At 40.2% G+C, this 13553-nt stretch overlaps 1 protein-coding gene across 2 annotated transcripts in view; it reads right to left on the bottom strand.

Moving 5' to 3' along the window:
* The window catches only part of PRKD1 (protein kinase D1), a 313480-nt gene that overhangs the window by 33282 nt on the left and 266645 nt on the right, over nt 1-13553 (bottom strand). For both annotated transcript variants that reach the window (XM_034768761.1, XM_034768762.1), the window contains 3 exons: nt 6420-6630; nt 4678-4755; nt 550-754 (listed from right to left, as the gene is read on the bottom strand). In XM_034768761.1, coding sequence (XP_034624652.1) covers nt 550-754; nt 4678-4755; nt 6420-6630 — 494 coding nt within the window. The remainder of the gene's footprint in view (nt 1-549; nt 755-4677; nt 4756-6419; nt 6631-13553) is intronic.

Raw genomic sequence — 13553 nt, 5'->3', positions numbered from 1 at the left:
TGTGTGTGTGTGTGTGTGTGTCGGGGGGGTATACTATCTTTGACTTTCAGTGATCACCCCAAGCTGAGGAATCCGATGAGGCCATTACTGGTCCTGATTCTGAGAAACAAGCACACAACTAAATGTGCTACATCATTTTTCATCCTCATTGGAGAGGTGTATACTTACATCTCAAGAGGGGGGTGAGAGAACCATTCAGTTGAAACCACAAATATTCTAACACTACTTTTAGAAAATAGCAGGAAAAAAGTAAAAATCAAAGTCTACTGCGTGCTAAAAAAAGAATATTCTTGTTTTACTTCATAACCAAACAGACCTAGGATGCTTGTTTTCTTTTCAATTTGCTGCTGCTTTATCTACAAGACAGTTATATATAGTCCTCTCTCAAATCCCTTATAAATTTATCCAGTGAAGCATCTACAAGAGTTATTTGAGAATCCATTCTCTTTAGGAATCAGAATATCTGCAGATTTTTCAAGCTTTTGACTCAGTTATAGACATAGTAGGTGCAATAAGATATGGCAGTAAAGGTTGTGCTATCTGGCTCACCTGATCATTCTGTTAGAATCATCATGGTCAGGATCAGGATCTTGCATTTCCCCATTGTCACTGTGGCATCCTGTCATTGACATCTCAGAATCATGAGCCATAGACTCGTCCATGTCATCCATAAGACCACTATTTCTTTCACTGTCATTGTCATCACTTCCCTCTTCCATGACCACATCTGACTCAGCACCAGGACTAAGCAAATCTGGAATATGGTTTTCAGTATTACATAAAAATAGCAGGGATAGGTCAAATCAAAACCATGGACTTAGGGAAAGTTCAGGTCCACATCTGATCACTACAGCCTCTAGGCCCATCTCTTCCACAAAAGTAAACCTATTACACTGACCAAGTATGAAGTTTAACTAATTATTGGGAATTACTATCCAGAACCCCAAACCTGTCAAAATGCAATACTTTCAGCAAGAAAATTTGAAATATGATCTTCTGTTAAAACTGCCAAAGTCAAAGCAGGCATCTTTAATCTACAAGCCTTTGTTCAAACTCTCTGTACACATGGGCATTCAGCCTCTATAATTCTTGGCAGATTTTCTATGCAGCTAGAATGATGTGCACAATGCCTGATAGTTGTTGGCAGTCCACAGGTGCACACTGATGTGTGGTTAGGTTGGAGAGCAGGAATTTCAAACCTAGCAATTTCCTGTTATGTGACCATAAGCTATTAAAATAAACTCCCAAGGTAATTATTTACCATAGCACTATATATATATTAACTAAAAGGAAAATATAACCCCCTTTTCACCACTTTCTCCCCCTTTGCATAGAAGTTGCAAAGAATGGCATGTTAATGCATAATATTGAACAGAAGGTGCCCATGTTTAACATGAAAATAGTAGATTGATCTCAACAGTTCTATTATAAAACAGCATTGCAAAATGGATTCATCTCAGGATGGATGTGGAGTTTGTAGAGGTGAAACAAAGACAGGGATTTGAAACCAAGGCCAAATTACCAGTGATTAGGTTCCCCCTCCTTCCAAGTATTAAGATGCGACACAGATAGCATCTCCTTAGTGGTTGCTAAAACTAGACTCAATCTCTAGCTGGAGCCAGTTTGATTCTGTTACGTTATGTGCTCCTTCAGCAGTAATTTAAATTTCATATTGTGTTTATGTTTGTTTCTCCTAACATGGTGTTGAACTTTCTTCTTCACTTCAAGATATGAGTTGCCTAAGTGAGATTAGAACAAGAAATAACATGTACTATATACAATATACCTATATCTCTTTAGCTCAAGCAAATTATTTTGGCCTATTTTAACCCTGATGCTACGCAGGCTATGATTCAACCACCTGTAGTGCTGACAGATAGGAAAGACAGCATTAGATTTTCTGGGGTATTCCCTTTCAGTTATTAACACTGTAGTTGTTCCCACTCAGCTATAGCAATCTGAGACAGGGAAATATCACCTGGAAGACTCTGCGCATTCTCAACGACCCACTCATTCTATCTATGGGGGAGGCTCTTCTCAAATGTCAGGTAATAAAGTCAGTCTGACAGTAAAGGATCCCCAGTGAAGAAAGAGAACATGAAAGCTTTTCCTGTCAATCAACTTCACACAAATGGCAAGGGGTTGGAGGGGAAGAGAGAGGAGGAAAGATCACTGTGGCAGACAATTAGGTATGTTAGTCATTCAACTCAGAGGCAATGGTTTAATTCAGTTTGGATTCTAATCATTTATATGTGGCTGTGCAAGGAACATATTGTACTCCATCTTTGGCAGATGTAATCATATGGCCATGGATGGCACATTAAGGTCTGGGGCTCTGTTTTTTCCCCAACACTTAAGCATTTTTAATCTTTATGTAAATAAACCCACAAGTGGTTAAAAATAATCTCTCACATTCAGTGTTCAATTTGTTTATTAATGAAATCATACTTTGAATTTCATAGCTCCAGCCTTCAATTGCTATTCTGGGGGAGAAGCATCACAGAGCAGATGGGCAGAGTGACATTTTTATTTTTATTTATTTATTTATATTTAAAGTATTAGAAAGATACCTATCCAAGGCTCTATTTAAACAAATACAATGAGATACAAGGATGAAACTTCCTGTTATAGTGGGGCCCTACATTCCTGCATCTAGGATGCAGCACACAGAGTCCTAATGCTGGGTGTGGACGGGTGATGGAGAACTCACTAGGTACTGGGGGAAAGCAACATTAAGCAGATACTGTATAGGGGGACAGGAGCCGCAGATGGCTGAGCCCTGCTTCTGAAGAGCTGTACTTGGGGAAGAGAGAACTGGCTTCCTGTCAGCACCTTCTATACACTGTCTGCCTCCTTCCCCAGCAGCAGCTTCAGACAAGCTTGCTTCACTCTATCGTTTCCACAGAGATAGCACCATGTGCCTGTCATCGGCTTGGCACCAGACACACATGTAGGAGGGAAGTCAGTGAAAGCAGCATGGTACTTTTCCAAAGGGAAAGGCTGGAGTGACTGGGAAATGGACTGCAGCTGTCAGCGAGGGAAGCAGGTGGTTTCAGGCAGTGATTAAGGAGCAACTAAGGGAGTGCCTTGGTCATTCACCCCAGCTCTTGAAAAACAGCACCTGTTTCACTCTCTGCCTGTAGCTCAACTCCTTAACACCACACTTCTGCTTAGCACTGCCCTACGTACCCCCAGCCAGACAGCAACGTGACTCATGGTCCCTCTCTGACCCCACGTAGCTCTGTGCTCATAGGTATTTGCACTGTCAAAATAGAAGTTGGATTGGAAAAGCTGCATAGATTAATTTTTTAAAAGCAACTGGAAGTTCTCTATAGAGAAGAATCAATAACATCATCAATAAAATTAACATATGAACAATTTACAGCATATTTTTGGCCCTTAGATTTGAAAATTATGCTGTGTTCTTCCTTACTTGGGCATCATCCCCAGTTACCCTGACCGAACAGAGATATATTGCAGGAGTGGTTATGGTGAATTGAAGTATACATCTTGTCCAAGATTTTAAAAAATGACCAGAAGTTTTGGGTGCCCACTTAATAGGGGCCTGACCATAGAAATTTTTGAGTGCTCACCTTCTGAAAAATCAGGCCCCTAATAAGTTGTCTCAAGTTGGGCACTCAAAATCACTAGCTATTTTTTAAAACCTTCACCATCATTTTCACCCTCTCCAACTAGCAATAAACATTGAACAGTCTCATTTTTATAGTCAGTTTTCCCTAGTTTAACGACACTTTATCCAACATTTATTTTTAAAAAATCTTTATTTTACTCTCAATATCTGTTTAGTGAAGCACAGAATTAAGAAACAAGGTTTAACAGAGGAAATTGTTTAATAAAAACCTTGTGTGTACTTTAAGTTATGAAGAGTTCAAGCTGACAACTTAAAATATTGCAACATGCATTAGGAAATGTAACACTTGACCACATTTTTTCTTCCCTTATCTCGTGGAAAATGCCATTTTCAAAGTAATCAGCAACTAATCTAAAACCACCCTCTTTTCCCCCAGTGCCGTCTGTCAAGCCTATCCCTACATTCCTGCGCTTGACACAAAACTTACACCACATGCAGGGGAAAGTGGGCAGATTTTCAAGCTTTCATTTCTGGCAGGCAGTTGATGTACTGAGCATCATGCCAACAGGAAGGGGTAGAATTTTTTTCCTGGAGGGCCTTCCCAGTTCTTTCAGGTATACATTTCTGCTCAGGAAGATTATCCTACAGTAAACACATGTTCCTTCCCAGAGTAAAATACAATTTGTGTTTTGTCTCCGATAGGTAAGTGCCCTCTTTTATTGCCTAGGGGTTTGGAAGTTTTTTGGCAGCCACTGATACCCCACAAAATGTATGCTGCTGATAGCCCACACTCAGTGAAACATTTTATGGTCATAGCCTGCTGTTTGTTCTGCCAATATGGTACAGCTGTGCCTATCTACAGGTGCTAAATACCTTGGAGAACCCCTTTTGATGAACATGAAATATGAACCACCAGTGGGTTTCCTCCCACACTGCATCTTCAATACATAAACAGAAATATTATAAAGCAAAAGCCATGCTAAGGCAATGGGAAAAAACTCTTTCTCCAAATTGCTTTACAAAACTCCTCCTTCCTTTAATTGTTAGTTTAAACATAGACAGTAACAGTCATGAAGATAACGTACCTCCGTTAATGGCTACTTCACCAAGGCAGTTATTTGGCACTTTAGGTGCACAGCGCTTGTGACAATTGAACCTACAATCTGATTTAAAAAAAAAGGAGATAATTTTGTTGATTTCCCTTTTTCATTGATACAATTACAGTTCTACACATAAAAGTTACCATCTCTGTCATTTGATTAATGGGAAGTTAACCTGAGGTGGCCAGAGAATGCTCTGCTGGCCACATGCCAGTTGCCAATGCAACTCACAGGATACACACACTAGAAGTTTTCCTGGCGGGTGGGTGGGGGAGGAGGAGGTGTTAGTTATGGCAATCTGGGTGGGGGCTTGTTCAGAATGGAGGTGAAGTCCTAGCCTTATCCATGCAAAGACCCGAGGGCTTGGTTTAAAGACCTTTATTCGTCCTTCCAGGGAGTGAACTGCAGATCAGGCAGTTTTTGCACTAGTTTAAGTCAGTTTACAACCACATCTTTAGTTAAACTGGTATAACTTTGACTTTAGACAAGGCCCTAGTCTGAGGGGTTGTCTACACTGGCAATTTACAGCGCTGCAACTTTCTTGCTTAGGGGTGTGAAAAAACACCCCTCTGAGCGCAGCAAGTTCCAGTGCTTTAAAGCGCCAGTACAGACAGTGCTCCCAGCGCTGGGAGCTATGCCTCTCTTGGAGGTGGGTTTTTTAGAGTGCGGGGAGAGCTCTTTCCCAGCACTGCGCCGTGACCACACAAGCCATGTTAAAGGCTGCCGCGGCAGCACTTTAGCATTGTCAGTGTAAACTAGCCCTTAGGCTTTGTCTACATTGGCACTTCCGTCATTAAAACTTTCGTCGCTAAGGGGTGTGAAAAAAACCATCCCTGAACTACAAAGGTTTTAACGACAAAAAGTGTCGGTGTGGACAAAGCCTAAGAGCTAGTCTACACTGGCAACGCTAAACGAGCTCTCTCCCGGCGACAAAGAGCGGCTACCCTGTACCTTACAATGGCATGGCTGCAGCGGCATAGCTGCGCCGTTGTAAGGTGCACAGTGTAGACATAGTCTTAAACAGCTGATTTCAAAGTATGCTGCTCAACATTACAAGAGGGACTTAACTGTGGATAATTTAAGGTTGTCTTCACTAAGATAAAAGCAGCCACAAGACCGCTATTTTAGTATGTGCCAGCTCATCAAGTTGAACTCCTAGCCTAAGTTTCAATTTGACCAGCTAACACGTGCTAACACGCTACTTTCCTTGTCTATGTTAGAGTTTTAAAACACATTAGTCAGAATATGCTAGCTAACATGTTCTTATAAAACCCACATCCTTTTATCATAATCAAGACAAATCCTTAGGTCCTTAACTTTAAGCAGGAGTCTTTGCAAGATTGAGGCTTTAAAGACACTTTAATGACAGCAACAGCTATCTGATCAATGAGGGATTATGATCATCACAACCAAAATATAAGTACGACTCTAACACTACATGGTACATATTTTGAACTGTTATTATTGATGTTTCATATATTCAGTTATTATGCACCTGAACGGGTTCTTCCACTTGATTCCTGTAAATTGTTAACACACATAAAAATATTAAAACAATGCAGTGAACCAAGAAAAGGATAGCCATATTGATGTTTTATATAAATTACAAATTACTGTACACACAATTATTAATAAATTCAGATTATAGCCTGAAAAAATAGTATTATTAAAAATTCTCTGGTCTTCACTTGTAATGATGCAATTAGCATATTGTTGATCACACTTACCTTTACACTGCAAGCCCTGTCTAAAAAGCCCTTTGAGAAGCTTCTTACAGTACTGGCACACTGTTGGGCGTGTGTAGGAGTGGATGACAAAAGTGTGAGGCACTTTAACCTTGGAAAGTAAAATCTTGTCTAGTTGAATAGGTCGTCCAATGTAGGACTGCGAATTTGACCTCTTCTCTCGCCCAATGAATGATTCAGATGGTGTCTTTTGCTGTAAATACACAGAGAAGAAACATTTTAGACACATCTAGGTTAGTCACTGATTTTTAAAGAATGTAAGGTTCAAGCCCACTTGCCACAAAAATTAAAAAGTTTTTAATCTTAAAATGTAATTATAAATAGCTAAGCAAAAACCAAATATTACCCGAAAATCCATGACTTTGGGAAAGCATCTGGATTTAAAGTAAATTATGCCAAATCTTAAATGCCAACTATAATTTTGCCAGACTCTGAGAAGTTGTTCCTACAGAAAACATTTAGGTACAAATAGGCAACGAATTGTATACGATACCTGGGAATTCAGATCTCAAACACCCTAGAAGAGCTCAATGATTTAAATGTCAAACCATTACAGCAAATGAAAAAAAGATCTGGAGTGCTAAGGGAAGTATGCAATTTCGTGGCTGGGAAGAACAGCCACAGTCAAAATGAACATTTTGCCACGGATTTCTCTCTTGTTTCAAAATCTTCCTGTCATCATCCCAGATAAAATCCTAGCAGGAATACAGAGGATGATGTTAGAATGTATATGGAAAAAGAAAAGACCAAGAGTGAGTGCAGCTATTTGCAGAGGCACAGGGTGAGCTAGCTGTTTTGTGGTGCTACGAAGCCAGCCAGCTCAAAGCACTAAGTGGCCTGGGAGAGAGAGAGAGAGAGAGAGAGAGAGCGTGTGTGTGTGTGTGTGCGCGCGCTCTACCAAACCAGACACTGGGTCTGTATTGAACAAGAAAACTGCAGCAGTGTTCACTTCATTAGGCTACCATGGATTATTAAAGAAAATCACATCCTCCAGAAATATATACACATCCTTTAGAAAAGGCTACTCTGTGGGTTTGGGATAGAACTAGAAATAAAATAAGTTATTTTCTCTCACCAATGACAACCATTGCAGACAATCCAGATCTTAACTCATATCACAACACAGAAAGTTTTGAAGACCAGGAAAGGCATGGAATACATATTGCAGTCCAGCTATTCAGCAAAGAAAGTTTAAAAATTTATTTAGAGAACAAAACTAACTTTAACTAGTCCACTCTCCTTTGGTACCAGTACTTAGGCATTATGGGTCTCAACTTTCTCGAAAAGCTGTTTTCTACAGAAAACTAACTCTAATAGAAGCGATGGTGGCTGACCAAAAAAAAAAAACACCTAATTTTTTTCTATCTTTGCCGAGAACTTTCCTAAGACATGATTAGAACAATTACCCCAGAGAATGAGGGTTTGATTTGGAAAAGAGGACCAGCAACCTCAGTGTATAGATACCGTTTCAATGGTATCTCACACCAGTCATGTTTTATATATACATATTTACGAGAATATATGCATATATGGTGGACATGCTCAGTCATTAAAGAGTACTGAGGTGTAATCTGTAATCAAATATCACAAATTATTGGCTATTTATTACTAGGGCTGTCGATTAATCACAGTTAAGTCACACGATTAACTCAAAAAATTAATTGCGATTAAAAAAATTAATCACAATTAATCACAGTGTTAATTGCACTGTTTAACAATAGAATCCCAATTGAAATTTATTACATTTTTTTGGATGTTTTTCTACATTTTCAAATATATTGATTTCAATTACAACACAGAATACAAAGTGTATAGTGCTCACTTTATATTATTACAAATATTTGCACTGTTAAAATGATAAACAAAAGAAATAGTATTTTTAATTCACCTCATACAAGTACTGTAGTGCAATCTCTTTATTGTGAAAGTGCAACTTACAAATGTAGATTTTGTTGTTGTTACATAACTGCACTCAAAAACAAAACAGCGTAAAACTTTAGAGCCTACAAATCCACTCAGTCCTACTTCTTGTTCAGCCAACCGCTAAGACAAACAAGTTTGTTTACATTTACTGGAGATAATGTTGCCCGCTTCTTATTTACAATGTCACCTGAAAGAGAGAACAGGCATTCATTGGTATTTTGTAGCCGTCCTTGCAAAGTATTTACGTGCCAGATATACTAAACATTCCTATGCCCCTTCATGCTTCGGCCACCATTCCGGAGGACATGCTTCCATGCTGATGACACTCGTTAAAAAATTATGCATTAATTAAATTTGTGACTGAACTCCGTGGAGGAGAATTGTATGCCTCCTGTTCTGTTTTACCTGCATTCTGCCATATATTTCATGTTATAACAGTCTCGGATGATGACCCAACACATGTTGTTCATTTTAAGCACTTTCACTGCAGATTTGACAAAACGCAAAGAAGGTACCAATGTGAGATTTCTAAGGATAGATACAGCACTCGACCCAAGGTTTAAGAATCTGAAGTGCTTTCCAAAATCTGAGAGGGACGAGATGTGGATCATACACTCAGATGTCTTAAAAGAGCAACACTCCAATGGGGAACTACAGAACCCGAACCACCAAAAAAAACAAAAACAAAAACAAACAAAAAACCACCAATCTTCTGCTGGTGGCATCTGACTCAAACAATGAAAATGAACATGCATTGGTCTGCACTGTTCTGAATCATTATCGAGCAGAACCCTTCATCAGCATAGACGCATGTCCTCTGGAATGGTGGTTGAAACATGAAGGGACATATGAATCTTTAGTGCATCTGCTATGTAAATATCTTGCAACGCTGGTTACAACAGTGCCATGTGAATGCCTGTTCTCACTTTCAGGTGACATTGTAAACAAGAAGTGGGCAGCATTATCTCCTACAAATGTAAACAAACTTATTTGTCTTAGCGATTGGCTGAACAAGGAGTAAGACTGAGTGAACTTGTAGGTTCTAAAGTTTTACATTGTTTTATTTTTGAATTCAATTTTTTTTTACACAAGTCTACATTTGTAAGTTCAACTTTCATGATAAAGAGATTGTACTATAGTACTTGTAATGTGGGAATTGAAATATACTATTTCTTTTTTATAGTGCTAGGATTTGTAATAAAAATAAAGTGAGCACTGTACATTTTCTATTCTGTGTTGTAATTGAAATCAATATATTTGAAAATGTAGAAAACATCCAAAAATATTGAAATAAATGGCATTCTATTATTGCTTAACAGTACAATTAATCGCTTTAATCGCTTGACAGCCCTATTTATTACCCACTGATCCTTTGGTAATCCCCCTAAAGCTGCCTAGCAGAAATGGTCACACAAAAGGAAATGAAGAATTAATCTTTCATCTGCCAGTAACTGCTAGGCTTCTTTAAACAAAAGCTCACTATTGCAATAATTATTGTTGTTGCCTCTGGTATTTACATGGCTACGATTTGTAAATCTGTTAAAACTTCCTAAATAAAAACATGATTAGTAAAATGTACAGTAAGCATGCTGCCTACCCAAATCTGAGTCCACTTTCCATAAATTAGAATGGTATCAAACACCATATTTCCCAAAGCTTGGAGCATATATTTCATGGTAAGAGCTGGTTAAAAATTTGGTCAAAGCCTAATTTTTCAATTACAAATGGCTTTTTGGCCAAAATGAAAATGTTTATGGAAAATGTTCATTAAATGTTTCATCAGAAACATTTTGGCTCTTTAGCAAGAAATCATAATCCAAAAAAAATTCAGTAACATTTTCAGTGTAGAGTAATTTTTTTAAACCTAAAGCTGCTTTTGAGAATCTGTTTTAGTGAAACACTGAGAAGAAAAAAATGCAGAAAATTAAAAAGAAAAACAAGATTTTTAATTTTTTAAAATATTTTTTTAGAATGTTTCCATCAAAAACTAATTTCCATTTTTCTATTTGCTCTATTTATCAACCTTCATATAATCAAACTAGCCACCCTCAAATGATCCATGAGGGGCTGAGAACGGCAGCTGGTAGAAAAATCTGAACAAAAAGATGTAGCCTATCTTCTCCTCTAAAAGTATTTAGATATTTATATGGTAGGATCATATTTCATAGCAAAAGGTCTGACATGGAGAATTGCTCTGTCCACTGCTTACATTAACTTCTCCCTATGACACGAAAGACAGCTGAAACATATCTACAGTTTCCAGTGAAAGCAGAGCAGTAGAAGTTGGGTCTAACTAATGAGGGCTAGGTCATTTAAGATTTAGCAGATAATAACAAGCACTTTGATGGCACCTGGAAGTGAATGGCAGGTAATATAGAGTACAGATCACAGGTGCCATGCCCTAGCAAGCTGCCCTACCTAAAAGACAGGCAGTTGTACATTGTACTAACTGAAGCATCAGAATGGCCTTCAAAGTTACCTTCAGATTTAGCTTGCTGTAATTGTCTATCCTCAAAATAACAACAATAATATAGGCTACTATAGCAAGGTCTGTATCTGAGAGGACTCTATGCAATCTCCTGGCCAGCAAAAGGTGAAAGTATTCTTTTTTGCATCTTGCTATCTGAGAATCCAGGAGCACAGAGGATCTGCAGCACCTTGAGCTAGAAAGCTCCAATAGGAGGGGGGCAGCTGAGCAGTTGTCCATTTTGCCAATGTTTTCCTTACTGTGTGTCTTCAATACAGGTCCCCCTGTGAAAAATCATCACATCCCTCCAAAAGCTGGCTAGCTTCTATCCTATGAGCAGCATTCATTTCTTTTTGCACTGTTGAGAAATCTGCTTGTTTCCCAGTTTAGAGCTGCTCATTGCTAGTGGGTCATGATCCCCAAATTCATCTGGAATCTCAACTGTACCTTGTTTGTGCGGTGCACTCTTGTAAACTCAGGGAAATATCTGCACTGTTCCCCTTCTTTTCTAATTTATGACTCAGCTACACATGGCCATCATACACTTGCTCCAATCCATGGAGTATAGCAGAAAGAAATATTTGATCCTTCCAGCACAGACAGAAATCAAGTTCTATCCTATGGGTTGGCAAAGTTTTACATGCAGTTACAAGTACATGCAAAAGGTCTAATATGGAGAATTGAGGGGTAGCTCAGTGGTTTGAGCATTGGTCTACTAACCCAGGCTTGTGAGTTCAAACCTTGAGGGGGCCATTTAGGGATCTGGGGCAAAAATCAGTACTTGGTCCTGCTAGCGAAGGCAGGGGGCTGGACTCGATGACCTTTTGAGGTCCCTGCCAGCTCTATGAGACAGGTATATCTCAATATTTAAAAAAAAAAAGAGCTTCTGCTAACAGGGAGTTTCGCAAGGGAGTTCTCCAGGTGAAGGAGGAGCAAATACAGGACCCTTGGAGTAAGTGACTGTCTGTAGTTTGTGTTTGGGGGTTACTTGCTGTGTGCTGAGCTTGTTGTTTGTCAGTCTGTTTGTTTGAAGGACTGTGTGCTGTGGCTGGCAGTTGGAAGCTGTGAGCTTCAAAGGAAGGTCTGAAGGCTAGAAGCCTCTGGTAATTGGCTGAGCCTTAATCAGGGGGCGGGGCATTCACCCAGGCCAGGGCTTTATAAAACAGCACACAAGCGACCAGGGAGTTTTTGTGAACATGGGCTGCTAACAGGGAGTTTTGCAAGGGAGTTTAGAAGGGGAGCAGGAAGGGAGCACGGGTCCCTTGCCGGGTCTATCTTATACCCTTTATTCCCCTTAAAACCTATAAACCAAACTACATTCAAAACTTCTTGCTTTAAACAACCCCTTCATTTACTAGGAGACAATGCAGGCAGAAGCCCAGCTTCAGAGTGGGGGCTATCCAGTTTATTGCACTGAGTGTAGCATGTATGATTACCTGTCCTGTGGGCAGGTGGCGTATGTGTGCATACGGTGCAAGGAGCTCCTGGCCCTCAGAGACCACGTATGGACTTTGGAGGCAAGGGTGGCGGAACTGGAGGAGCTAAGGGAGTTAGAGAGGTTTGTTGATGAGGCTTCCCATGACACTGTAGAATTGTCCCACCTCCGGTCAGACAGCCCCTGCGCTGTTGAGGAGGATGAAAGGCCCAGGGAAGCAGAGCATTCAACGGGAGCAGAGGGAAACCTTCCCATAGTTGGGACCCTCCTTCCAGACGGTGCTGGGGTTGCCTCTCGCACTGAGGTTACCTCTCCAGGGGAGGGAATTCCAGTTGCTAGGAAAAGGCAGGTATTAGTATTGGGAGATTCGATCATTAGAAATGTAGATAGCTGGGTTTGTGATGACCGGGAGAACCATATGGTGACTTGCCTGCCTGGTACGAAGGTTGCGGATCTCTTGAGGCATCTAGACAGACTTATGTGTAGTGCTGGGGAGGAGCCAGTGGTCATGGTACATGTAGGTACCAATGACATAGGGAAGGGTAGGAGAGAGGTCCTGGAGGCCAAATTTAGGCTGCTAGGGAACAGACTGAAATCCAGGACCTCTGTGGTGGCATTCTCAGAAATGCTCCCAGTTACACGTGCAGGGCCAGGTAGGCAGGCAGAGCTTCAGAGTCTCAATGCGTGGATGAGACGATGGTGTAGAGAGGAGGGGTTTACATTCATTAGGAACTGGGGAAACTTCTGGAATGGGGGGAGCCTATACAGGAAGGATGGGCTCAACCTAAACCAAAGTGGAACCAGACTGTTGGCACTAAACATTAAAAAAGCAGTTTTTTAGAGCAGTTTTTAAACTAGGAGATGGGGGAAAGCTGCCTGCTGCAGAGGAGCATGTGGATCGGACAGAGACTTCTCTTAGGGGAGAGTCTAATGATAGAGAATCTCCAGGTTAAAGTCAGGAGCAGAGGATGGAAGAGGATAAAGTAGGGGCCAGATCAGATGATAAACATTCACATAAAAAAGAATCTGATACATCAGAAAAGGGCAGACAAATAAACAGTGACAAGTTTTTAAAGTGCTTGTACACAAATGCTAGAAGTCTAAATAATAAGCTGGGTGAACTAGAGTGCCTTGTGATAAAGGAGGATATTGATATAATAGGCATCCCAGAAACCTGGTGGACTGAGAGCAATCAATGGGACACAATCATTCTGGGGTACAAAATATATCGGAAGGACAGAACAGGTCGTGCGGGGGGTGCGGGGGGGGGGGAGCGGCACTATATGTGAAA

This window comes from Trachemys scripta, chromosome 4 (assembly GCF_013100865.1).
Source record: "Trachemys scripta elegans isolate TJP31775 chromosome 4, CAS_Tse_1.0, whole genome shotgun sequence".
NCBI lineage: Eukaryota > Metazoa > Chordata > Testudines > Emydidae > Trachemys > Trachemys scripta.
Note: the sequence above shows the minus strand (reverse complement) of the source record. Positions and strands in the feature narration are given on the sequence as shown.